Source organism: Ctenopharyngodon idella, chromosome 1 (genome assembly GCF_019924925.1).
Source record: "Ctenopharyngodon idella isolate HZGC_01 chromosome 1, HZGC01, whole genome shotgun sequence".
In the NCBI taxonomy this organism is placed as follows: domain Eukaryota; kingdom Metazoa; phylum Chordata; class Actinopteri; order Cypriniformes; family Xenocyprididae; genus Ctenopharyngodon; species Ctenopharyngodon idella.
This window is the reverse complement of record NC_067220.1, coordinates 6,019,547-6,046,656: the sequence shown is the minus strand read 5'-3', so window position 1 is coordinate 6,046,656 and position 27,110 is coordinate 6,019,547. Positions and strand designations below refer to the sequence as shown.

Genomic DNA, 27,110 nt, shown 5'->3' with positions numbered 1-27,110 from the left:
GAGAGAGAAAGAGAGAGAGAGTGTCTGTGGTTTTTACTCACTGATCAGTTTCTGCTATCTGCTTACAGGCCAGCTCTCTGAAATAATTTGTATTTGGAGGTCATGAAACCACAGAATAAGAAATATGATTCTGGCAACTGCTTTCATTAGTTGTTTATTAGATTCATTCAGTCGGAAAGGTGGTTTTTCACGATGCATTGTTGTTTTTATGCGGGCAGAGCTTTGGTAGTTTATATTCATGTGCTTGTGTTCACAGGTTGTGTGTTTGTGCATGTGTGAATTTAAGATTTATTATGGTTAAAAATACATGCTGTGGTGTTTACTAAGTCAGTCATCACTAGTAGTAGTGCTCATAGCATCACCTACTGTACCACATCCTAGAAACTAGCAATGTATCAAAACCCACTCATAACACCACAGCAGCCCTATACCACTGCTCTAGAACACCCTAGCAACCACATAGCAACACAATGAAGTTCACTCATAACACCCTAGCAGCTGCAAACAACATTCTAGCACGGGCAAACTCCATTCATATTTTTTTGTCAGTAAATGTGAACATGTGAATGTATTTTCCTGTGTATGTTTTTGCGTCATTGAAAACACCAGGAGCAGGTGCGTCAGCTCTCGCTGTCTGTGTAGAAATGAATCTCATGCATTAGTGTGAAGGAAGGGAAGCCTTAGGCTTGATTCTGCTAGCCTACAATAACGGCCCCTGTCAAATAAAATGCACAGCCGCTCCAGGACTGTCAGGCGCTGAAGCTTGCGGTGCGCTCTAGACTCCGAGGCATCAAGTGGAGGGTGGACACATATTGATTTTTCAGGGAAAGCGAAGAACACTGATCATTAAAGTGGGCGTTGGGGGACGGACTCCATCTAATCCCCTTATATTCAAAGTCTCATATCTCACCGCAAGCACAGATAGTGTGACCACATTACAGCTGTAAAGTGCTGCACCACAGACATTTATTCTCATTGTAAACAAGACCAACTCGTTTGCTGTTGTGTTCGGTCGCATTAGCTGATCAACACGATTTCAGTTCGCTGTTGCTTTGTATGTGAGCATAAGAACTTATGAATTTGCACATGATTCATCTGAAAGCATGTTAAAAACACCACATAGACATATAAATAACATTAAAAACTTGATTTTCACCACAGGGGGTCTTTAAAATTCTAGCTTCAGAATTTTGAACATACTGTAGCTTATTTAGAGTATGCTTAGAAACCCCAGTAAGAAGCGCGTTACAGTAATCAATGTGAGAGAAAACAAACTTTTCTGCAACTGAGAAGGATAGCAAGGGACACAATTTTGCAATATCTCTAAGATTAAAAAAATAACTATTTAGAACAGTCTATACATGAGGGTCTAATGTCAATGAAGAATCAAAGATCACTCCTAGATTCCTTAATTTCTTCTGAAACTCAAGTACAGGCAAGCATGACCTTTTTTATCACCGTTTAAACAAAGAAAATTATTAGCCATCCATGATTTTGTCTCAGAAATACATTTAGTGAGCAATGAGACAGCCTCACTTTGACCATGTTTACAATGAAAAGTGATACTTAATACCTAGAGTTCATAAAATTTGGCCAATCAGGAATAAATAAAGACTAAAAAGTAATGTTTCTAAAATTGAGCCCTGGGGGACGCCAGTAGAAACTGGTCCAACATCAGACCTGTATTCCCCTAAAGCAACAAACTGTCTATGTCCGGTCGAATAAGATCTAAACCAGTTTAAAACGTGCCAAAAATACCAAAAAATAATGTATAATAATAATAGCAAAAACACACAACTAAATTAGTAAAGCTAAACTAAAATTGTAATTGAAAAATGGGAAAGTTTCAATAATGTGGATTGATTTGTTTGTGTTGGTTTAGAGTCAGGATGGCCGTGTGGAAGTGCGTGGACGACATGGGAAATCCATGTTGACCATCAGCGGCGTTCGACTCTCAGATTGGGGTCGATTCGACTGTGAAGCTCTCAGCAGGATCGGAGGCCATCAGAAGAGCATGTTCTTGGATATTGAGTGTAAGATGCACAAAAAACTTTTTCACCAACCATTGTTGATTTATGCAGGGATGTTTGTGAGAGCTTATGTATATGTGTATGTCAGTTAAAAATACATGCTTTGGTGTCAATCATTACTAGTAGTAGTGTTCATAGCAAACATAGCAGCACCCTAGAAACTGCTTAGAACACTGTAGCAACCTTATAGCACTGCCCTAGTGTAACAGAGGCCTGACGCTATAGGCTGCGGTCTTTAGCGTCCTTGTTAGTGCCCGCCTCCCATGCCGGAGACGCTGGTTCAAGTCCTGCTCAGAGCAGGGCGAGTAGGACCGGATGGGTTTATATTGGTGCCGTGACCCGGATGGGAGTGAGGTTTAAGGGGGTGAGTGTAACGGAGGCCAGCTAGTAAGAGCTGTGCGAGTAAACCTCACTTCCCTGATCTCAAGAGCCACATTAGTGATGGACACTAGAGACTACGGTCTTTAGCATCCTTGTTAGTGCCGCCTCCCATGCCGGAGTGTAAGATCCACAAAAAAAACTTTTTCACCAAGCATTGTTGATTTATGCAGGGATGTTTGTGAGAGCAACCAGAGTGTAACGGAGGCCAGTTAGTTAGAGTCTTGCTCAGAGCAGCGCGAGTAGGACCGGGTGGGTTACATTGGTGCCGTGACCCGGATGGGAGTGAGGTTTAGGGAGTGAGTGTAACGGAGGCAAGTTAGTAAGAGCTGTGCAGGTAAACCTAACTCCCCTGATCTCAAGAAGTGCTAGCGACTGACGCTAGAGGCTGTGGTCTTTAGCTTCCTGTTAGCACGCCCAACTCCCATGTCGGAGACGCCGGTTTGAGTTTCACTCAGAGCAGGGCGAGTAGGACCAAATGGGTTACATTGATGCTGTGACCTGGATGGGAGTGAGGTTTAGGGGGATGAGTGTAACAGAGGCCAGTTAGTAAGAGCTGTGCAGGTAAACCACACTCCCCTAGCGACTGACGCTAGAAGCTGCGGTCTTTATCATCCTTGTTAGCCCACACGCTTCCCATGCTGGAGAAGCCAGTTTGAGTCCCGCTCAGAGTGGGGTGGGTAGGACCGGAGGGGTTACATTAGTGCCATGACCCAGATGGGAGTGAGGTTTAGGGGGTGAGTGTAACGGAGGCCAACTAGTAAGAGCTGTGCAGGTAAACCTCACACCCCTGACCTCAAGAGGCGCTAGTGACTGACGCTAGAGGCTGTGGTCTTCAGCGTCCTTGTTAGCACCCCTGCCTTCCATGCCGGAGACGCCAGTTCGAGTTCTGCTCAGAGCGAAGCAAATAGGACCAGATGGGTTACATTGGTGCCATGACCAGGATGGGAGTGAGGTTTAAGGGGATGAGTGTAATGAAGGCCAGTTAGTAAGGGCTGTGCAGGTAAACAACACTCCCCTAGTGACTGATGCTAAAAGCTGGGGTCTTTAGCGTCATTGTTAACGCACATGCTCCCCATGCCGGAGAAGCCGGTTTGAGTCCTACTCAGAGCGGGGTGAGTAGGACCGGATGGGTTACATTGGTGCCGTGACCCGGATGGGAGTGAGGTTTAGGGGGTGAGTGTAACGGAGGCCAGTTAGTTAGAGCTGTGCAGGTAAATCTCACTCTCCTGATCTCAAGAGGCGATAACGACTGACGTTAGAGGCTGTGGTCTTTAGCATCCTTGTTAGCGCACCCACCTCCCATGCCGGAGACGCCGGTTCGAGTCCTGCTCAGAGGTGGCTACACTAGCAAACACCTAGACCACCCTAGCAACCACATAGCAACACAAAAAAAAGTGACTATTGAGCCAAAGTTGCAACTCATCTTCTCACTTGAAACCTCATTTTGCAGTTTCTCTGTAGCCTTTCCAATGCACTTGCGCTGTATATTTCTTGCTTAATTAATTATTTTACCCCACTTGAAATTAATGAATAGTTTTTTTCTTTATTGGCCTCAAAGAAAAGAATGATCCTGAGCATCTACACAAAAGGAAAAATGGCCCTCAGTGGGGCTAATTATGGAAGGAATTCTTCCCAAGTAATTAATTCCTCATATTCGTATTAATTTCCAGGTCCGTCTCCTGAAATGCCAAACCATTTTTTGGGTCACTCCTTGTCAAATGTGACCTTCGTAGATAACTTTTTATTGCTTCAAATTCATTTGTCGCTGTTTCATTCATTAGGCTAACATTGCACATTTATGCCACTGTGTTTATTGTATTTATCTGTCACAGTCAGAGAAATGTAGTGAGATGCTAATGAAAGGCCTCGTGTCTCTGAATGCATGACGATGACCTTGACATCATCGTGCTGCGGGAGCGTCTTCATGTCATATGCTTAGCGCGGAGGTTCACGGCCAGCGTGTGAAAAAGGACGTTCTGAATGAGCGTGGCAGGAGCTAGCCAACCGTTACCGGGTTGCTAATGAACTCATTTATTTAGAATGGCCGCTCTTCTCTGCTCTGCTCCTTAGATGTGACAGAGAGCCCAGCATCAATCATTCTAATGGAAACCTTCTAGTCGGTGTAAAACAGGAATAACACTGAATGAATGCAGACACCCTCAGTGCTTATAACTGAAGCACAGGATCAGTTTTAGGTCTGCAGAAAATGCATTTCATCTTTATGACTTGCATCGGTTTACCACAGACACATCTGACATAATGGAGTGAGACTGTAAAGTCTTTCTTTGTTACATTCAATATTACTCTTCTTTAAAGGCCTTTTCACATGTTTCACATCATCCCCAGTGCATTAAAATACATGGAAAGAAATTCAAGAAACAGCGTTGCATGTTCAGGCCAGTATTATTTTATTTGTTGTTATTAATATTTTTTATATTTAATTTTATATATATATATATATATATATATATATATAAATGCTTGACGTTATGCTTGTGTTGAAGCCAGATGAATGTGCCTTATTTTTACTTCCATAACAAGCTTCTAATGGCTGGTTTTACATGGTTTCTAGCTGGTCCAATCTGGTCCAAAAACTTAAAAAAAAAAAAAAAAAAGCTAGGAATCCATTTTCACTCAGAAATTGCTTGGAAATGTCACATATAAATGCAAAGAAAAAACATGTACCATAGAATTAAATTTGACATTTTGAAGTAGAAAGATTGAAATAGTGTTTTGTTTTATTTACAACTTTGTAAAATCATTTTTTACACTGTAGATGGCTGATCATCTGGATAGTCCAAAGACCAGCTTGAACATCTTAGGTTCTGCCAGTACTGAATCACTGTTTCTCTTTTTCCAGATGCACCGAAGTTCCAGACTAATCAGAGCATCTTCTACTCATGGGAGGGAAACCCAGTGAACATCAGCTGCGACGTGAGGTCCAACCCTCCAGCAACGATGCTGTGGAGACGAGACCGGTTTACCATCTCTAGTCAAGGGACCAGCAACATTCGCATTCACACTGCAGAGGGACGATCGCTTCTGGAGGTTCAGTAACATTACAGTCATGCACTTTTAGTACTTTATTGGCGACCGAATGTGTATCTGTTAGTTTTCTTTTTCTTCTTCTTCTTGGCAGCCCATTGAACCACTTGTGGGAAAATTATGAAATTTGGCACATGGATAGAGGACAGTCTGAACATTAACCACAGCAATTTAGGAGTCCCTACCTCAATCCCTCTAGCGCCACCAACTGTCTAAATTTGCACTCACATTTATGCTAATAACTTTTGAAGTGAAATGGATATTTTAGAATAGTATATTTTATGAACGTATTGGCCTATCATTACGAAATTTGGCATGTGTCTTTGGCATGATGCCTTGAAGGTACGCAAAAAGTTTTGGGACAGCGGCACCTTGTGGTCAAAATTATAACAAAAATTTTAAAAAATGCTAATAGCTATTGATAAATTTTACCTATTGTAATTAAACCAATTTTCATCAAATTAGACGTAGATCAACTTCATACCATGCCGGCAAAAATGTATGGATTTCGTGTTGATAGATAAAACCGTTTTCGTTTAACGCATCAAAGAATTTGATGCCAAACTGAATCTGAGGCTGTATCTCTGCAACGCTTTGCCCTATTGACACCAAAATTTGTGTATGTCATTGTCACCCCAAACTGACCACACCATATCAGTCTGGGGACAGCGCCACCTATTGATCAAAAGTAATAAGCAGTTAAGTAGTATTACAAGTGATTGTACTTATTATTTTCCAACCATTTTGTCTAAAATCATCAACAAACGTCTTTAATTAGTCATGTTTATTTATATATTTTAAATTGCACATACTTTTGTTCCTCTGAATTTGTTAAAAAAAATAATTTTGAAGTTGTTAAAAGATTATTACAGTGTTTTACAAGAAAACACTATTTCAAAATTGCATTACTTGCCATTTCTTTGTAGTTAATTGTGAAATTTACTAGCAATTTCTAAGTGAAAATTGTTTCTACACCAACTTTTTAATGATGTAGTTGACCTGAAAGACAAAACTGGTTTTTTATACTACTTAATTGCTAATTAATTGACTTAATTTGACACTTTTAGTGTTAGTAAAATGTAGCTTTTTGCGTCACTAAAAACGTCTTCTCACTGCAAATAATGATGTTCTTCCGCAGTATTTCTGTCTTGTTTTCCAGCACAAATATCTAAACATTCTTAAATCAAGATACATTTACTGGAGAAGCAAAATTACTTAAGATATTAAGTCTTGTTTTATGAAAAATGTATCAAAATGAATTGAGTTTAGGCTTAAAACTATGTAAGTTCATTCAAAGGGAAAACAAGGTTATTTTTCTGCCCCCATTAGCAGATATTTTCAGCAAAATTGATTTAAAAATGTTTCGAATGCTCACTGGATAACAAGACAAAAATACTGAGTTGGGAATGTATTTTTTGCAGTGTAAAGAGTATGTTTCAGGTCATGATATTTCTGGTGAAGCAGTTTGACCAAGGAAATCTTTCTGGTTAAACTAAAGATGCTGGTCAGCAGTTGCTCTGGTTGAACACAGCTAAAATTTACACACAAACTTCTACTGACTTTTGTTTTCTTGTTCACATAGTTTCACTGCTAAAAAAAAAATGCAATATTCTTACTCTCATTTTCTCATTCTCCTCACCTTTGGTTTGTCTGTATCCACAGGTCACTCCGGTGTCCGACAGGGATTTTGGACGCTACAACTGCACAGCCAGAAACAACATCGGCGCTCGATACCAGGAGTTTATATTAGCACAGGCAGGTGTGTGTTTATCAGTAGTCCTTTTTCATTTTTAATACATTTTCCTGAACTTTGAAAGATATTTAAAGTTTTGTTTGTACATATCCTGATTTGTCTGTGCAAGTATTTACTACTTCAAGCATTTCATGCTGACTTTAAGGATGTATTTTAAGATGCAGATGAAGCCTGATTATGTTCTTGAAATGTTTTGGTTTGAGACGAGGCACAATGTTGACCTGAGAAACTGGTTTGCTTTCGATTTAAACGTGCAGTGATGTGCTCAGCATTGATGTATTTTTTAAAATTTTCCATAACAATATGTTCATCCCATCTGGGCGCTGCTAATTTCACTGAAGCTAATCTTCTGTAGTGCCGCGTGATTTACTAGAGAGTTCACTAATATAGCAGAGTACTGTCCCCATTTACTGTAGAGCTGCTTAATATACCATGAAGAGGAGCAGTTCACTTCAGAGCAGACCTCATTGAACACACACACACACACATACTTGTATATGTGGTTTACGGGGACTCTCCATAGGCGTAATGGTTTTTATACTGTACAAACTGTATATTCTATCCACCTACACTACCCCTACCCCTAAACCTACCCATCACAGAAAACTGTCTGCATTTTTTGAATTTCAAAAAAACTCAGTTTAGTATGTTTTTTTTTAAGCCAGGAAATGTCCTCGTAAACCATGTTTACGTTGTAATACTCATGTTATTATACACATTTGTGTCCTCATAAACCATATATACATGAACACACACACATACATATATATAGTGTTTTTATAGTGTCAAATGCCTTTTTTGTGGAGGCTGTGGAGTTTTTTCTTTGACATTATATGGGCCATTTCATCATAAAGGCCAAAAGCATATTCATTTACATACTGGATATCTACATGCTGGATATCTATAATGTTATGGACTGGGTAATGTGTTAGGAACGAAAGGATGCCACATCGTTTGATGGAAATGAAAATGATCAACCTACAGAGGACTGAATTCAAAAACACCCTGAAAATCAAAGTGAAAAAATGATGCAGCAGGCTAGTCCATTTTGCTGAAATTTAATTGCAGAAACTCAGAATGGTACTCAGTAGTTTGTATGGCCCCCACGTGCTTGTATGCATGCCTGACAACGTCGGGACATGCTCCTAATGAGATGACGAATGGTGTACCGGGGTATTTCCTCCCAGATCTGGACCATCACTGAGCTCCTGGACAGTCTGAGGTGCAACCTGGCGGCGTCGGATGGACCGAAACATAATGTCCCAGAGGTGTTCTATTGGATTTAGGTCAGGCGAGCGTGGGGGCCATTCAGTGGTATCAATTCCTTCATCCTCCAGGAACTGCCTGCATACTCTCGCCACATGAGGCCGGCATTGTCGTGCACCAGGAGGAACCCAGGACCCACTGCACCAACGTAGGGTCTGACAGTGGGTCCAAGGATTTCATCCCGATACCTAATGGCAGTCAGGCTGCCATTGTCTAGCCTGTAGAGGTCTGTGCGTCCCTCCATGGATATGCCTCCCCAGACCATCACTGACCCACCACCAAACCGGTCATGCTGAACGATGTTACAGGCAACATAGCGTTCTCCACAGCTTCTCCAGATCCCTTCACATCTGTCAGGGTGAACCTGCTCTCATCTGTGAAAAGCACAGGGCACCAGTAGTGGATCTGCCAATTCTGGTGTTCAATGGCAAATGCCAGTCGAGCTCCAAGGTGCCGGACAGTGAGCACAGGGCCCTCTAGAGGACGTCGGGCCTCAGGCCCCCCTCATGAAGTCTGTTTCTGATTGTTTGGTCAGAGACATTCACACCAGTGGCCTGCTGGAGGTCATTTTGTAGGGCTCTGGCAGTGTTCCTCCTTGCACAAAGGAGCAGACACCGGTCCTGCTGATGGGTTAAGGACCTTCTACGGCCCTGTCCAGCTCTCCTAGAGTAACTGCCTGTCTCCTGGAATCTCCTCCATGCTCTTGAGACTGTGCTGGGAGACACAGCAAACCTTCTGGGAATGTCACGTATTGATGTGCCATCCTGGAGGAGTTGGACTGCCTGTGCAACCTCTGTAGGGTCCAGGTATCGCCTCAGTGACACTGAGGTTAGCCAAATGCAAAACTAGTGAAAAACAGTCAGGAAAGATGAGTAGGGGAAAAAATCCCAGTGGCCTCCACCTGTAAAACCATTCCTGTTTTGGGGGTCGTCTCATTGTTGCCCATCTAGTGCACCTGTTGTTAATTTCATTAACACTAAAGCAGCTGATTAACAACCTCCTCTGCTACTGAACTGACCAGATCAATATCCCAGGAGTTTAACTGACCTGATGCTATTCTCTGATTAAAAAGTGTTCCTTTAATTTTTTTGAGCAGTGTATATGCTAATATGCAAATATGACGCCAACTTGCACATTTTTAATAGTTAAAGTCACATTGCAAAACATTGCTTTTATGTATATTTTAATCTGCTATAGTTTCATTTTGTAGACTACCATATAAAGATGGCCTATGTGTTTATAGGAGAGTTCACTCACACAGTGACAAATGTGTTCAGTGCCGAGAGTGATTTCTCTTCAACAGGAAGTTGAACTGCAGACTGCATCCTGTTGAGCGATGATCTCTCGTCACTCACTAACACGGCAGCACAAATGATGATGTATTCTGAGTTTCTACAGTTTATCTGATGCTCTGTCATGAGTTTATTCTGCATTCATGCTTTATCATGGGTCGAAAACTCTGTCGGCCTCTTTATTTCACACAAAATGAATGAAGCTGCCGGTCACACACACTTTACCATCTACAATAGCAGGTAAAATACTAATGTTAAGCATTTATTCTACACTGTGTTGTGTTGCAGATGTCCCGTCGAACCCGTACTCCGTACGGCTCACCGCCGTCTCCCAGCGTCTCGCCACCGTCACCTTCATGAAGCCCGACTCGCACGGAGGCGTCCCGATCAGCTATTACATCATCAACTACAAAGACACGAGCACGCAGGATTGGAGGACAGTGAGATCACATGGAGTTCAGAGTGAGTATCAAATGTAGGGCGGGGCTTGATTTTGTCTGTGAGGAATTGATTGGATGGTTGTGGTTTGCTATTGGTGGATCTCATGTGAGTGACAGGTTGCCCCGCCCTCGTCATGTAAACATGAATTTAAAACAATTATGATGTGCACTGATGAATAATTTAGAATAAATACTGCAATATTCCTTTAAAAAACACAAGAATCGTCCATTTGATTTTGTGGTGACTTTAATAGAGTCTGGAAACAACAACTCCATTTGCTCTCCATTTAATCTCATTTATATGTGGAAGAAACAGCTAAAATATTAAAAAGATCTCATTTGAGATGCTTCTGTCCTCAGAGCAGAGTGATAAGCTCTGCACGTAAAAGCAGAGCATTTAACCAAAGGATTGCATGTTTACCGTCTTATGTTTTTCCTGAGAGCCATTATCGCTTCTGGAAAGAGCCGTGTTTGCAGGATCGGGATGTGTTGACAGTCAGTTCGATTACGTTTGGTGCAACTAAACACATTTTCTCTTGCTAAAGCAGCAGTGGTGATAATGACTTCAAGCTGTTTGTTCATTAAACTGTTTTTACTTTCATCCAAGTGATTCTTTTCTGTGCATTAAGCCTTTAAATAATGTTTATTGGGTTAAACGTAATGGAAAACGCTAAGCACAAATAGAAAGCGCGAGTCGTTATATTCCTCAACTTTGCGTCGCAGTCCTGCAGAAATGGGGAACAGTTCAAGATCAGATTCAATGAGAAGTCAGTCTGAAAATGTCCTTTTTATGGTCTCAAGCTCAAATATAGAGCGTAATTACTTCAATTACATCCGCAGACTCTTTGTGGATTTTTAATTAAGAACTCAATGTTCTTTGACTAAGTAATAACCGCGTTCATCGAGTCGCTTCGTTTTTATTAGTGCTTTCTCATGTAAATTAATGAATGCAATCATGTACAATGGCTGAGGTCGTGGGTTTGCTGAAGTAGTACTTTAATGTAAAAATACATATTCTGTGTTTGACTCGTTTCACAATTATTACAGCCTCTTTCTCTGCGTTTAGTATTATTTATATACTATTAAAGTATTTTTTTTTAGTATCTTTAGTATTTAATAATATGATATTATGATGATATATAATATATATAAATAAATAATAATGTGTATATAAAATATATGATATATAAATAATAAATATATTATATATAAATAATAATAATTATATATAATACTGTTATTTCCTTTATAATAAATTGTTTGCATTTTTCATCATCTGCATGTCACTTTGGATGAAAGTGTGAGCTAAATGAATAAATGTAAATGTAAAATGCCAGATAAATCTCCATGACAGAAGATGATCTTCTGTTTCACACCCAGTATTTCCTGTGAATGTGATGCTTATTGTCATTTAGAATTTGTTGCAGTAATGATGTGATCAGCACTGAGAACGAGTGAAAGCTGGACAAAAGAAGAAGCTCAAATATATTCTTTCTTTCTTTCTTTCTTTGATTGTTTGTTTGTTTACTTACATCTTTGTTTACTTATTTATTTATGTCTTTGTTTGTCTTTATTTACCACTTTTTTATTATTTATGTTTTATTTATTTACTTTATTTGCGTGTCTTTCTTTGCTCGTTTCTTTCTTTATATGTCTTTGTTTTTTCTTTCATTCTTTATTTATTTTTGTCTTTCTGTTTCTTTCTTTCTTTCTTTTTCTTTCTTATTTATTTATTTATTTATTTGTCTTTGTTTTTCCTTCTTTCCTTCTTTCTTCATTTTTTTGTCTTTGTTTTTATTTTATTCATTTATTTATGTATTTTCTTTATTTTCTTGCTTCTTTCTTTGATTATTTATTTATTTACTTTATTTACTTGCATATTTGAATGTTTTTTTGGTTTTCTTTACTTTTTCTTTCTTTCTTTCTTTCTTTCTTTCTTTCTTCCTTCTGTTCTTCCTTCGTTCTTTCCTTCCTTCCTTTCTTCCTTCCTTCTTTTCTCTCTTCCTTCCTTCCTTCCTTTCTTCCTTCCATTCCTCCATTCTTCCTTCCTTCCTTCCATCCATCCTTCCTTCCTTCCTTCCATCCTTTCTTCCTTCCTTCCCTCCTTCCTTCCTTCCTTCCTTATTTCCATCCCTCCTTCCTTCCTTCCTTCCTTTCTTCCTTCCTTCCATCCTTTCTTCCTTCCTTTCTTCCTTCCATTCCTCCATTCTTCCTTCCTTCCATCCATCCTTTCTTCCTTCCTTCCTTCTTTTCTCTCTTCCTTCCTTCCTTCCTTCCTTCCATCCTTTCTTCCTTCCTTCCTTTCTTCCTTCCTTCCTTCCTTCCTTTCTTCCTTCCTTCCTTCATTCCTTCCTTCCTTCCTTTCTTCCTTCCCTCCTTCCTTCCTTCCTTCTTTTCTCTCTTCCTTCCTTCCTTCCTTCCTTCCTTCCTTATTTCCATCCCTCCTTCCTTCCTTCCTTTCTTCCTTCCTTCCATTCTTTCTTCCTTCCTTCCTTTCTTCCTTCCATTCCTCCATTCTTCCTTCCTTCCATCCTTTCTTCCTTCCTTCCTTTCTTCCTTCCATTCCTCCATTCTTCCTTCCTTCCATCCATCCTTTCTTCCTTCCTTCCTTTCTTCCTTCCATTCCTCCATTCTTCCTTCCTTCCATCCATCCTTTCTTCCTTCCTTCCTTCTTTTCTCTCTTCCTTCCTTCCTTCCATCCTTTCTTCCTTCCTTTCTTCCTTCCTTCCATCCTTCCTTCCTTCGTTCCTTCCTTCCTTCCTTTCATCCTTTCTTCCTTCATTCCTTCCTTCCATCCCTCCTTCCTTCCTTCATTCCTTCCTTTCTTCCTTCCTTCCATCCTTTCTTCCCTCCTTCCTTCCTTCCTTCTTTTCTCTCTTCCTTCCTTCCTTCCATCCTTTCTTCCTTCCTTCCTTCCTTCCTTATTTCCATCCCTCCTTCCTTCCTTCCTTTCTTCCTTCCTTCCATCCTTTCTTCCTTCCTTCCTTTCTTCCTTCCATTCCTCCATTCTTCCTTCCTTCCATCCATCCTTTCTTCCTTCCTTCCTTCCATCCTTTCTTCCTTCCTTCCTTTCTTCCTTCCATTCCTCCATTCTTCCTTCCTTCCATCCATCCTTTCTTCCTTCCTTCCTTCCATCCTTTCTTCCTTCCTTCCTTTCTTCCTTCCATTCCTCCTTCCTTCCATTCATCCTTTCTTCCTTCCTTCCTTTCTTCCATCCATCCCTCCTTTCTTCCTTCCTTTCTTCTTTTTGTTCCTTCCTTCCTTCCTTTATTCCTCTCTCTCTCTCTCTCTCTCTCTCTCTCTCTCTCTGTCCTCCGTCTCTCAGCCGCAGTAGTTCTGGCTAGCCTGGAGCCCAACACGACGTATGAGGTGAGAGTGGCGGCCGTCAATGGAAAGGGTCAGGGTGAATTCAGCCACACAGAAACCTTCCAGACGTTACCCATCCGTGAGTTCTTCATCATCACTCTCTCTCTCTCTTCTGTTCATTCCTCCTCAGTCAGATGAATATATTCTGCTTCTGTTCAGTTACTGTCACTCCCGTCACTAGCTGCGTTTGAGAACAAGGACATTAAGACCTTGCACAGTATGTAACTGCATCAGCAAACTCATTTTCTGTAGATTTCAGTGTTTCGGCTCCTGCAGTGAATGTTTTTAAGCTCCTTCATCACTATAGTGCTGTTTCTTGTAGTTTAAAGTAGCTGTCACATCTTCATTTCGGTCTGATTGTGTCTGTTTTCCTCCAGGCGAGCCGAGTCCTCCGACGGTTCACGGACAGAGAGGCGTCGGGAAGGCCTACAGACTGGGACTGATCAAACAGGACGACGGTGGGATGCCTATCGTCGAGTACATCGTGAAGTATAAAACGGTGCGTTCGCTCAACGACAAGAGATCACAGCTAACAAAAGTACACACTAAAAACGCTTTTCTAATCTTCCTATGAAATCGCTTTTTAAATACTACAACAAACAGCTGGTAGGGACTACAACAAGCTTCTTCCTGGGTTAGTGACATCACTAACCCTAAAATTTACATAAACCCGCCCCCGAGAACACACAACAAAGGGGGTGAGGCCATGTTGGGCTGCTTTAGAGAAGAGGAAGAGTTGTTGTACTAGAGTGTTGTTGACATGTTGTCATTTTACGCCGGACTGCTTCACAAACGAGGGTCAATTCAACACTGGGTTTGCACTAAAACTTAAACATGACGGCACATGCTAGTGGATGAGTTGAATCAACTCCACAGCAACTGCATAAATGTATCCACTAGCCATTCAGAAATGTCCTAAAAGTTGTAACTTCTTCCTGAGTCTCTCCATCAGTGTCGACTCCGGTTTGAACAATGTAAGGCTGAACACCGTTACTGACAATCCTCATTTTGGCTGCGTGAGATTCTCCAGCTTTGTTGTTGTTGAGCGACCGAAGCGCGAGCTGTTAAAGCTCCGCCCTCTTCTGGAAAGGGGCCGGGAGCAGCAGCTCATTTGCATTTAAAGGGACACACACAAAAACAGCGTGTTTTTGCTCACACCCAAATAGAAGCCAATTTGGCAAGCTATAATAAATGATCTGTGGTGGATTTTGAGCTGAAACTTCACATTTCTGATTATTGAATAACAAATGTTTGAAGGAATCTTTCATGTTCGAGGTTTGTAAAAATACATGCTGAGTTTGTACTGTATACAACAGGACACAGAATAGCCACAGATTCTGGTCCTAATTCACTGCATTAATCTGAGCTGAACGCTGTATCTGAAGCCTCGGAGGCTTCCAGCCGCCTCGAGCCGAGTGGGTGGCTGAATCTGTAATGTTCTCGGGGAAAAATCCTGCTTTTCCTCCGTCCAGCGTACAGTGAGTCTGAACGTGCTCACGCTGTGGCCTCATTTGCTTAAAGAATACGGATGTGTGAGAGAGTGTGGAGAAACGCTTTGAAGTTCCCGTTCCCATAAAGGAACTGCGGGGGGTGATTCTCCATGAGTTTTCCTCTCCGTCACGGCTGTAAGGAACAAAAAGAGCCAACCTGAGCTCAATACACATCCTCACAATCACACACGCAGTTTTGTCCTGGTTTTGGGGAACTCTTTAAGAACAAAGATAGTGAAGTCTATTTTAGGACCATTAAGATTGAGATTGAGACATTATTTTGTACAATTTATCCCTGACATGTTTCTGTGAGATTCACCCTTGAAGGATAAATGACCAGTAAATCCTCATCAAGGTCAGTGTGTGTCACAATATTGAGGAATATGAGAAAAATAATGAATATTCAAGCATGAAAACCTGTTCTAGTAGAGCCCAAAAACAACATCAAGACTTTGAAAAAGGGCATAATAGGACTTCTTTGAAGTTTAACTTTTTTCATGATCCAGTCAGTTCCCCATTAATAATATTATGTATCATCCTAAATACATGGAAGTTGCAGTTCAGGTTGACTTTAAAAGACACACAAAAGATAAATTAAAGGATGTTATTATCTCCCTCAGCCAATGAAAACGTGTTTCCGTCGATCATTTGAGCAACTGACGTTGTTTGTATTGAAGATCTCACACTCCAGAGCTTTATGGGAAGTGAAATCTCTTTAAAGTGCTTTACTAAAGTACTGCGGATTGGAGCATGTGATTGTGGATTCCTGCAGACAGACGGTGACAAAACTGATGAACTGAAGAAGATCAAATATTTCCAGACAGTAAACACAGAGATCACAGAGAGACGGGGAGGAAGAGTTTTCAGGAAGTGTCAGGATGAAACGGGATGGAGATGATTGGAACTTTCTGCCTTTATTTCTTCTTTAGATCTTTGTTTTTATTCTCTGTTATTATGCATTTTTTGCCCCATTTTATATTGTGTTTTTGATGCGGTCCATCAGACTTCTTAACTAGCATGAATGAAATGTTCAGCCTGTCATTATTTACTCATCTTTCTCATGTTTTTTTCAAACACGTATGACTTTCTTTCTTCTGTGGGAAACATTTGAAGACTGAAGATCCAAAAATGACCTAAAGCACCACAATAAAGTAGTCCACATGATGAGTACATTATTTCAAGACTTCGGAAGCAGGGTTATTATCATAAATCATAAAAAAAAACAAAAAAAAAAACATTTTTGTTACTAGAAATAAAATAAACGTTACCTGAAATAAAATAAAGTATCAAAAAATGTAAACTTATTTTATTTCAGCTACATTTGTCTAGTTTAAATTAAGTACTAAAATTACTTAAACTATTTAAATAAAAAGTAAAATTAATAAATACTTTATAGACATAGTTAAAACAACACACAACAAAATCACTAAAACTTTGACTAAAATTAAAGTTTTAATAGATATATTAAATATATAATATTAATATATTAAATTATTATAAATAATACTATGTATTTTAAACATTGTATTAATATTTAATTTAATTACTATTGTATTTCCCCATTACACTAATGAGAATTTATAGTATTTAATATTTTGATTTAGTTTTTATTTTTATATTTTTAATTTTAGTCTGTTTTAGTAATTTCGTTGTGCATTTTTGTCGTTTTCATTTGTTTAGGGTTAGGATTAGGGTTATATATATATATATATATATATATACAAATAAATTCTAAATCAAAATATTAACAAAAACTCAATATAAAATAAGTAATGATACTAAAATAAGTCATATCATGCTTTGTGTGAGGAACAGACTTACATTTGGGTCATTTTGAATCTACACTGTAAAAAATTATTTTCATGATTTGTTATCACAACATTTTTTCTTCTGTCAAATCAACTTCAGTAATGAATATAGTTCAGATAACATAATATTTTGAGTTTCTGTTTATTAAACCAATCTCCTTCATTGTATTAACTCAAATTTTTACTTTCAATGAACTCAAAATTTTAAGGCAACCAGGTAACTTACTTTTTAAAGTTAAACCAACAATTCTTTTTTACAGTGTAGAAGTAAGACTGTTTCTGTGATATTGATGAGATATTATTGAGATAATAACACATATTAATGAATGAAATGTATGAGTAGGGAATGAATGAAAGTCATGTAGTTGATGCGAGACTCTGGTGTTTGTGTGCAGGATAAAGAGGAGCAGTGGATGACGAAGCTGGTTCCCGGCATGAATGATTTCGCGCTGCTGCAGCCGCTGCAGTGGAACACGCGCTACAACGTGGAGATCACGGCACGCAACGTCAAGGGCCTGTCGGAGCCCACCTTCTTCCAGTTCCTCATGCCGCAGAAACCCGACATCACAGGTACACGCAGGCCCTCGCTACTAAACCTCACTTCACGGGTTCATGCCTTATATTATAAAATGCCCCTTTTTGAGTGGAAGCAAAAACATGCTGTTTTCATGTGTGTATCTTTAAATGCAAATAAGCTGCTGCTCCCCGCCCCCCTTTCCAGAAGAGGGCAGAGCTTTAACAGTTCATGCCTCGGACACTCCAACAGAACAGGAGAAACAGTTACAATGTTAGCAGATCATGACCTGTGTACTTCAACATCACCTGCGGAGGACATACTGTAGTTGGTATTGTATGTGAACTTCAGCCTTGTGAGCAAACATGTTTTATTAAGGTCTTGAGATGTTGAGAACTTTAAAGATCTCGGACAAAAAGAATTTTTCTCATCCATATTCCTGGCCTGATACTGATATCTGGAGATGTTCGCAGCGGCTCGGATGCGTCAGATAAAAACAGAAATGTTAAAGTGAAGTCACGGTAGATCAGGGCAGTTTCAGGTCTCCAGGTAGCGCGAGATGAGATGCCTCCAGTGGATCCGAGTCTGAGAGCAGATCGCAGCAGCAGATCAATGCGCCGGCGCGCCTCGGTTTGATTCACTGATGCCGTTTGAAGAGGAAGAGATGACCAGCTGAACATGTTGACCTGCGCTCTACTCACTTACACAAACTGTGCTTATGGAGGCAAAGAAAATAAAAAATAAAAAATGTTTCACCTCAGAATCAAAAGAAAGCATGAAGATGTTATATTTTGCAAGCTTGTTTTAGGACCATCAAGATGTTTTACCTTCACTGAATTTTTTTGTAATTCTTATTATCATGAATGTCGATTTTCTTCCTTTATTTTTGTGGTGTAATATGATCTGGACAGGTTTTGTGCATTTCACCCAAACTCACACACACACACACACACACACTCACTGAGTGAGACTCTTACTGGTGTTTTCAGCTCTTTGTCGTGTGAAAGCGTGTGTTCAGGTTGTTTTCTTCTCTCATTAGTGAATAGAGCCGTCTGGAACAACAGCAGTGTGGAGGAAAGAAAATAACACTTCTTTCCTTTTTTAGACTCGCCTCATCATTTATTGAGTAAAACTCTACTCACTTTTTCCACAAGATGCCACAGCTGTACCTGCAAGATATAGATATAATATAATATAAATATCACAATATAACACAATATAAATATATAACACACTATATAAATGTAACCCCTCTACCCATCGCCCCGCTCTGTGCGGGCCTCGAACCTGGGTCTCCGGCGTGGGAGTCGGATGCTCTAACAAGGAGGCTAAAGGCTGCAACCTCTAGCGTCAGTTGCTAGAGCATCTCTTGAGATCAGAGGGGTGAGGTTTACTTGCACAGCAACTACTAGCTGGCCTCCGTTTCATAAACACTGTACAAACTATATAAATATAAGCAATATCACACTCGTATAGGCCATAGGTAATCACAGTGTGCTGATATACAGCCATATCGCACGGCTACGAGTGTGATATTGCGTTTATACAACAGTTCGACGGCATGAGTGTGTAAATAAATAAGAAACAATGGAGTGTCTTTAAAACCCTCTTTTGTGCTTCCGCCACGGATTCAATTCTGAAGTTGACAGTTTAACAGTTGAACACAAGATCCGTTACTAATTCTAAAACATCACTTTAGAACTAGTAATGAATGAACGTTGAGTCGTTTCATTGAAACTCACTGTAATATGTAGAGTATTATGAGAGAGCGAGTGTATTACCTGCATCTAGCTGATAGTCTTCAGATCAATCTTATATTCATAATCACAAAATCAGTTTGAATGTCCGCTGAGGAAAGCGATATCTTTGTCCTTTTAACATTTAAGAGGATTTCCCATGACAGCGCTAGTCAATGCATTTGTCAGTTGCGTCTCGTAAAATGTTTAAAGTAAAAACAACGTCCTTGACACACCTGCTGCTGTTGATCTCTGTTATTTGTACCTCCTTTTGTAATGAATCATGTTGTTTCCAGCAGTTTGATTCCACATGATGCGTGAATAACAGTGAGAAGCATCAGTGATTGTGTTGGCCGAGGTTCACACTGATCTTCTGAGATTTCTGCATTGACTGTATTAGACTCATTTAAGAGAATGTAACACTGCTGCTGTTTAATTAAGATCCGATTTTTTGAAATAGAGTGCAACAGTTGAGTTCTGGAAGTAGAAACTCCATTCATTTTCTCCATAGGGAAACTGATTTTTAATGTTAACTTGTAAACCGATAAAGTCAGCCCTACTGTGAGCTACGAGGTTGTTAATCGATGATATTTGCTTCTGTTAAAGACGTCAGCCCACATTATTTCAACTTAGTTTTAAAATAATCACATTTATCAGCGGAATTCTTAGTGAAAACTACATTACCCATGATGCTTTACAGAAAATCCCACCAATCAGAGAGCAAAACACACCAAAAGAGCTCTTTAGCTCCGCCCACTGACGTAATCGAATCTCCCTACACTCTCAAAACACTTAAATATTTGAATATATATGCATATTTTGCAATAAACTTAAAATATATTATGTCTGTATATATAATCAACATTTTGTTGTAGTTTTATATTTCTCCTACGGCTGTTCTCAATGCTTCATGGGACTGTAGTTCTTTCCCTCACTAAAGCTGTCTTGTACTTTGGTGTTTTTGTCCGATTTTCAAACACTTTTTTGCTTCAGATCAAATTTTGTAGTGTTGTGATTCTCCTCGAAGCTGATTGGTTTGGTTCATGGCTTATAACACTTTAAACAAGATATTTTAGAAATCCGTATGGGAGAAATGAATGGAAAAGATACTTTATATATTAAAAAAATAAAAATATTTTAGCCTTTCTACTTCAAAATTACACATTTATTTCTAACACTTGCCCCATCTTTGTAATTATTTCTGAAATTTACTAGCAATCTCTGTGTGAAAATTGTTTGAAAGTACATCAGTTGTTTTTTAGTGTATATTCACCCTGAGAAGACGCCTCAGTAGTCAGCAGTCTGTGCAGACAGCAGGAGTTTCTCTACACTGGAACAGATCGCTGGTTTCAGGTCATCAGACGCTCTGAAGGTCCTGATGGCGGCTGTAAAACGCTGCGTGGGCTTGAATATGATGATATGGACATTTGGCTCCATATAATATTGTATCATAGTGATGCTCCATTCGGGACAGTCAGTTCAGTGGCGCTCGGGGCCAATTCTGAGTCATTTAGTGCTCTACTGGCAGATAATGTTAGTGAAGCTCACCGCCAGTGTGTTTCTCACAGAAAGTGTTCAGGATTGAACAAACGTACTGAAGACCGAAAATGAAAATAACTATGGCCAGAGCTACGTCACACACATAGATCAAAATATAAATTTTTGCTGGTTTATGTTGCTTAATATAATATAATATAATATAATATAATAACAACAAAATAATTTTATTAAAATAATACAACAAATCATTAAACATATAATTTCAGTTACAGTGCATTATATTAATTATATATTATATGACACTATATTATATTATATTATATTATATTATATTATATTACATTATATATTTTTCTGACCCCCCCCAAGACTTAATATCTGCTTCTCAAGAAAATGTATCTTGATTTTAACAATGTTTAAATTGGAAAACAAGACAAAAATACTGAACAAGATAATTTATTGCAGTGTAAAAAGACTGATGTGAGCCGCTATTCATATTAATTGTAGTTCTAGACTCGTTTGCATCTGTTTTTATTTCTCATAATGAATTTTATTCCATTATATCTCCTCCTTTTGGTTGTTAGTCATATTTTTTATTGGTTTTAAACTTAATCAACCATGTTATCATAACTGATGTTGACCGTCAAATTACTTCAGATTCATTTTTTAGACTGAGTTGGTGAGTTATGTGAACATAAACCTCTACAAATATCAAGCATAATTAAACCTGAAATTGAATTATTGATTAAAATGAAGGTAGAGGCGTGATATATCCTCAGATTTCATAAAATACCATCTTTTAAAGTCTTTAAATGAAAGCTCAGTCACTCTGTTCACACTGTTGATTCATTGAGGTGGTTAATAGTTCTTATGACTGAAAGTGATATTAAATATTTGTGCTGAAGTGAACGTTTTGAAGTTTCACTTGTGATGTCTGTTTGGTTTATCCAGCACTGTGGCGTTTCTCTCTTTGATAAGAATCAATGAAACCCTCTGAAGATGTCGACTCAAGGCTTTCTTCTAATCAATCGGTGCTTTAGGTGTCGTCTACACATTAACAGACATTCAGATGCTCACAGATGGTGTTTATGCTGCGGGTCTGTCCATGAATCCGCTGTAATGTGAATCTGAATGTCAGGATCTCCTCTGGTTCTTTGTATTTCCGACATGTTATGTGTGAATCTTTGATGCTTTCATCCATAACGCATCAAAACATCTTGAAGATGGACTGCAGAATCATGTCCTCAAAGATTCAGATCAATACAGAAAGAGCTGTGGACTAAACACATCAGAGATAGCCTCACATTTCTCAACCTGTGATTACTGAGAGATCATTTAAAAGTTTGTTTTCTGATCAGACGCAGAGAAGAATGAAGAACTGTAAATGAGTGTTTAGTTGGGTTTGTTATATTCTGAAGGCCTCTAATTTTTCTTGAACTATTGGATTGTATCTTTAAGCATGTATTTTAACCTTCATGTTTCTTTCAGATTGACTTTATTGTCATAATATTTATTAGAAATGTGACTGTTTGTCAATAAAGCAACATTTGAGCACCTGCAAAAATACAGAAAACAAATCAAAATAGACTGGCAGCCAGAGCTGTTATTAAAACTATTACAAAATTGTTTTTATTTATTGAAATGAAGCTGAAATAATATAAAATATAAATATTGCATGAAAAATTAAACTTTATAAAAATTATGTGAAATAAAATACATTTAATTTGAAGTACTAGAATTACTAAAACTGAAATAAAAACCAATTAAAGCTAAATATAAATAAATAAATAAATAAATATAAAATTGAAGCGCATAACAAAATTACAAAAAAATAGAATGAACACTGAAAATATAAAAAAATCGAATTCAAAATATTAATAACTAATAATAAATAATATATACAAATTATTATAATAAAGTACTAAAAAAAAAAAACTGTTTTAACATGTGAACATCCATTGCTTTTATTTGTGTGATTTTTCAGAAATTTGACCAAAAATACACTGAAAAAAAAAAAAAAATGGTGTAGGATTTATTTTTTTTAAACAATTTTCACTCAGAAATTGCTAGTAAATTTCACAAATAATTATAAAGAAAACAACAAGGAACACATTAAATTAAATTAAACAAAATTTTCTTTGTTTTATTTACAACTTGAAAAAAATATATTTTTTACAGTGTAATAATGTTTGACCCCAGCAATAAATAAATATTATTTATTTATTTATTCTAAATATTTTATATATATTCTAAATATTATATATATATATATATATATATATATATATATATAAAACCTGAAAAAAAAAAATCTGTGCACACTAATCTGAGACCGTTAGTGTTTTTATAGATAGAAAAATAGAAATAATGTGACATTTTTCATGCAGGATGTTTGATGCATGTTAGAAGAAATTCACTGTTCTCATAAAACTGCATGAAAGTATAACATTGCTTAAATTACTTATAAATCTCTTGTTATGCAACATTATCACCACATATTAAATTCAAACATGTTTTCTTTCAGTCAGTTTTGTGGATCTGATTGATGGAAGGCCTCATTGATCGGAGCTCCTGCTGAAGGATCTCTGCAGATGTTGAGCGTGTGTTTTCTCTCCGGTCTCAGCAGATTCTCTGTTCAGCGGTCTGGGTCTCGGCGCTGTGGTGGGTCTCGGGGTGGCGGCTCTTCTTCTGCTGCTGGTGCTGGTGGACGTGTGCTGCTTCTTCCTCCGTCAGTGCGGTCTCCTCATGTGCATCACCCGCAAACTCTGCAGCAAGAAAACCACAACCAGCGGCAAGAGCAAAGAGCTGGAGGAGGGCAAAGCCGCCTACCTGTGAGTCCCTCACCGTGTGTCTGCATGAGCGCCGCTCGATCATGTGTTTCATGTGATGCATGAGCTCTGTTATATCTGTGTTTGAAAGAGTATTTGTGTCATGTGTGAAGTATAGCAGTCTTATCAGAAAATTACATTGGTTTGAGCATTTCAGAGCGATTACTTTTGCCTGAAAGATCAGTTAGACCAGCTTAAACCAGCAAACTTGGGTTGGTTTAGGCTGTTTTTTCAGCCCAGTCTCATGATGGAAAGATAGTTTGAGGGAAATAAACACTTTTAGTCAGCAAGGATGCATTACATTGATCGAAAGTGACATTTATGATGTTACAAAGGATTCAGTTTCAAATAAATGCTGTTTTCAACATTGATAATAATCATAAATGTTTCTTGAGCATCAAATCATCATATTAGAATGATTTCTGAAGGATCATGTGACACTGAAGACTGGAGTAATGATGCTGAAAATTCAGCTTTGATCACTGGATATAAATTATAGTTTACTATATATTCACATAGAAAACAGCTGTTTTAAATTGTAAAAATATTTCACTATTTTTAAAGTATTTTTGATCAAATAAATGCAGCCTTGGTGAGCAGAAGAGACTTTAAAACACATTTTAACAGAGCAAGCCAACAAATCTACTAAATTTAACAAAACAAGGTTGAAATATCATTGAAACTTTATAGAATCCCATTGAACGAGGTTAAAATGGTCACTGAGAGACGTTTGGTTGAGAAAACATTTGAATGACGTTACCTTTGTGAGTGTTTGCAAGTAGCATATCATTTTAACTTTCATATGTGAATATGTGATCAGTCTCCTCTGAATCTGATGATTGATAGAAACTGACAGTCATTATCTAATGATGATGGTTGAATTTCAATTATTTCATAATATTTTTCATTACTATTAAGCGCTGTTGATAATATGCACACATATAGATATGCAGTAATCTGCTGATTTAATAACATTCTGCTGAGTGAGTTCAGTAAATGATCAGACAGATGGTTTAGTTTGGTTTAGCATTAGACAGACCTCATGAGATTCATTTGCTAATAAAAGCCCGAGTCTATTGATCTGTTTGCATTAGAGGCACATAAAGTCCAGCGTCTGTGGATTTACCATCATCTGAAGTTTCTTATGTCAGATATTATGTCACACATAGACTTGTTGCCGTGTTATAAGTACTGAGACAGAAGTCAAAATAAAACCTCTGAGTTTGAGATTTAGATCCCTTTGTCAGTGCAAGAAGAAGAAATTACTCTAAAACATGCTGAAACATCCTCACTTTAGCGTCTTTAATGGACATGTATATATGTAGATGGCTGTATATGTTGTGTAAAAATATACGATACACTAAATTTGAGATAATTATGATTTTTTTTCAAATGTTTTTGAGTCTCTTCTGCTCACCAAAGCTGCATTTATTTGATCAAAAATACAGTAAAAAATGTGAAATATTATTACAATTTAAAATAACTGTTTTCTATGTGAATATATAGTAAAGTGTAATTTATATCCAGTGATCAAAGCTGAATTTTCAGCATCATTACTCCAGTCTTCAGTGTCACATGATCCTTCAGAAATCATTCTAATATGATGATTTGCTGCTCAAGAAACATTTCTGATTATTATCAGTGTTGAAAACAGTTCATATTTTTGTGGAAATGTGATAAATTTTATTTCAGTATTCTTTGATGAATAGAAAGTTCAAAAGAACAGCATTTTGTAATATTATAAATGTCTTAGTGTCACTTTTGTGACAATAAAAGTATAAATTAATTTTTTTCAAAATACTGAACCCAAACTTTTGAATGGTAGTGTATCACGGTTTCCACAAAAATATGTTTTCAACATTGATAATAATCATAAATGTTTCTTGAGCAGCAAATCATCATATTAGAATGATTTCTGAAGGATCATGTGACACTGAAGACTGGAGTAATGATGCTGAAAATTCAGCTTTGATCACTGGATATAAATTACAATTCACTATATATTCACATAGAAAACAGCTGTTTTACATTGTAAAAATATTTCACTATTTTTACTGTATTTTTTTTTTTTTTTTTTTACTGAAGAGACTCTTTTAAAACCATTAAAAAATTGTAATCATGTAGTGTAGTATGTGAAACAGTTAACGCCAGTGAAATAGCAGTTGAGATGTTTGTTGGTGTGCCATTCCGAACATTCCCAGTGTGCACTTGTGTATCAGTGTGTGATGGATCATGTGTGTTTGTGTGAGTAGGGTTGATGGCTCGAAGGAGCCCATCGTGGGGATGAGAAGTGAAGAAGAGAGAATTGCTAACAAGGAGGACTGCAGTCCAGTGCACGAACCCAATGAGACGACTCCTCTGACAGAGCCAGAGTAAGAGCTAGAGCTCGATGTCAGACACAATACTGCCTTACAAGTGACGTTTGATCGCTAGAAGTAACACTTTGTTAACATTCAGACTTTTGAACGGTGGTGTTTTTAGTACCTGAGATCACAATCTCGACTCTTACTGTTCCTTGATCTATTAAGATACACCCTGTTATAAACAGTCAGATGGTTCTGATTTGGGTTTTGTTCCGGACATTCAAACATCACTGAAAAATCCAGTGTAGTTCTTCGTAGCGCTTTCGACCGCTTTATCAAGCCAAAAATTCAAAGTTTATCTTGTCCAACTTTCCTTTTATAGTCTATATCCTTTTGTTTTAGTAGCCCTTAAAACCACTAAAGTAACTCCTTTATTGTAGTAGTTGAGTCTCATCGATTGGTCAGAAATAATTCAAATAAAGCCAACATTTGGGTCTTGATAAACTTTCCTTTGCTAATGGATGTTTTGGTGTAGTAACTCTGAAATTAGTTTAGTAAAGACCTGTTCAGACCAACACAGCATTAACAATATTAGTGTCTGTCTCTTTAAAGCAGGATGGATTCTGATTGGCTGTCAGTGTTTTATCGTTCATCAGCTGGGAAAGAATAATTCTGAAAGTGATATTGTTCCTCTGCTGTCATTGCTGTGTTGTGGACTCTGACATTCGTTTATATTTAGAAGATTTTTTACCACTACATCTTAATCGTATCATGTTTGCTGTGAACGGGCCTTAACTGTTAATCTGTGAGGGAGTTGAATCAGTATCAGCTTTAGTTCTTTCTGGTTTTGGGTCATTTGTCATTATAATTCATTTCTCAGTTTTTGTCATTTTATTACGTGCTTCTGTCTTTTTTTTTTTTTTAGTGTTTTAATATTTTTATTTAGCTTTAAATTATTTTTATTTCAGTTTTATTTTTTTGTAAGTTTAGTACTTCAGCTTAAATTTATTTAATTTAATTTAGTTGCTAAGGCAACATTGCTACTTTTTCATCTAATATTTATATTTTATTTAAATTTAATGCAATTTAATATTTTGAATTAGCATCTATTTTTATGTTTTCAGTTTTCATTTTAATTTTAGTCTTTTTGTAATTTTATTATGTGCTTTTGTCATTTTTATTAGTTTTTTGTATTTTTTATATTGAATTAATTTATTATTATTTCAATTTTATTGGTTTATTTTTTGTAAATTTCAGCTTAAACTTATTTCATTTCACTTTGTTGCTAAGGCAACATTGCTACTTTTTAAGTTTTTTCAATTTAACAAAAATTTAATAATATTTTGAATTGGCATCTA

At 37.7% G+C, this 27,110-nt stretch overlaps 1 protein-coding gene across 3 annotated transcripts in view; it reads left to right on the top strand.

The window, feature by feature from the left end:
* Positions 1-27,110, top strand: part of LOC127521091 (neural cell adhesion molecule 2-like) — a 253,209-nt gene that overhangs the window by 222,643 nt on the left and 3,456 nt on the right. Inside the window, exons 9-17 of one of the 3 annotated variants that reach the window (XM_051909983.1) lie at positions 1,883-2,033; positions 5,272-5,459; positions 7,119-7,215; positions 10,056-10,229; positions 13,533-13,652; positions 13,951-14,072; positions 17,267-17,441; positions 23,248-23,452; positions 25,702-25,821. In XM_051909983.1, coding sequence (XP_051765943.1) covers positions 1,883-2,033; positions 5,272-5,459; positions 7,119-7,215; positions 10,056-10,229; positions 13,533-13,652; positions 13,951-14,072; positions 17,267-17,441; positions 23,248-23,452; positions 25,702-25,821 — 1,352 coding nt within the window. Of the gene's footprint in view, positions 1-1,882; positions 2,034-5,271; positions 5,460-7,118; positions 7,216-10,055; positions 10,230-13,532; positions 13,653-13,950; positions 14,073-17,266; positions 17,442-23,244; positions 23,453-25,701; positions 25,822-27,110 lie in introns of all 3 variants that reach the window. The other 2 variants (XM_051909974.1, XM_051909991.1) reach the window with 2 other exon arrangements.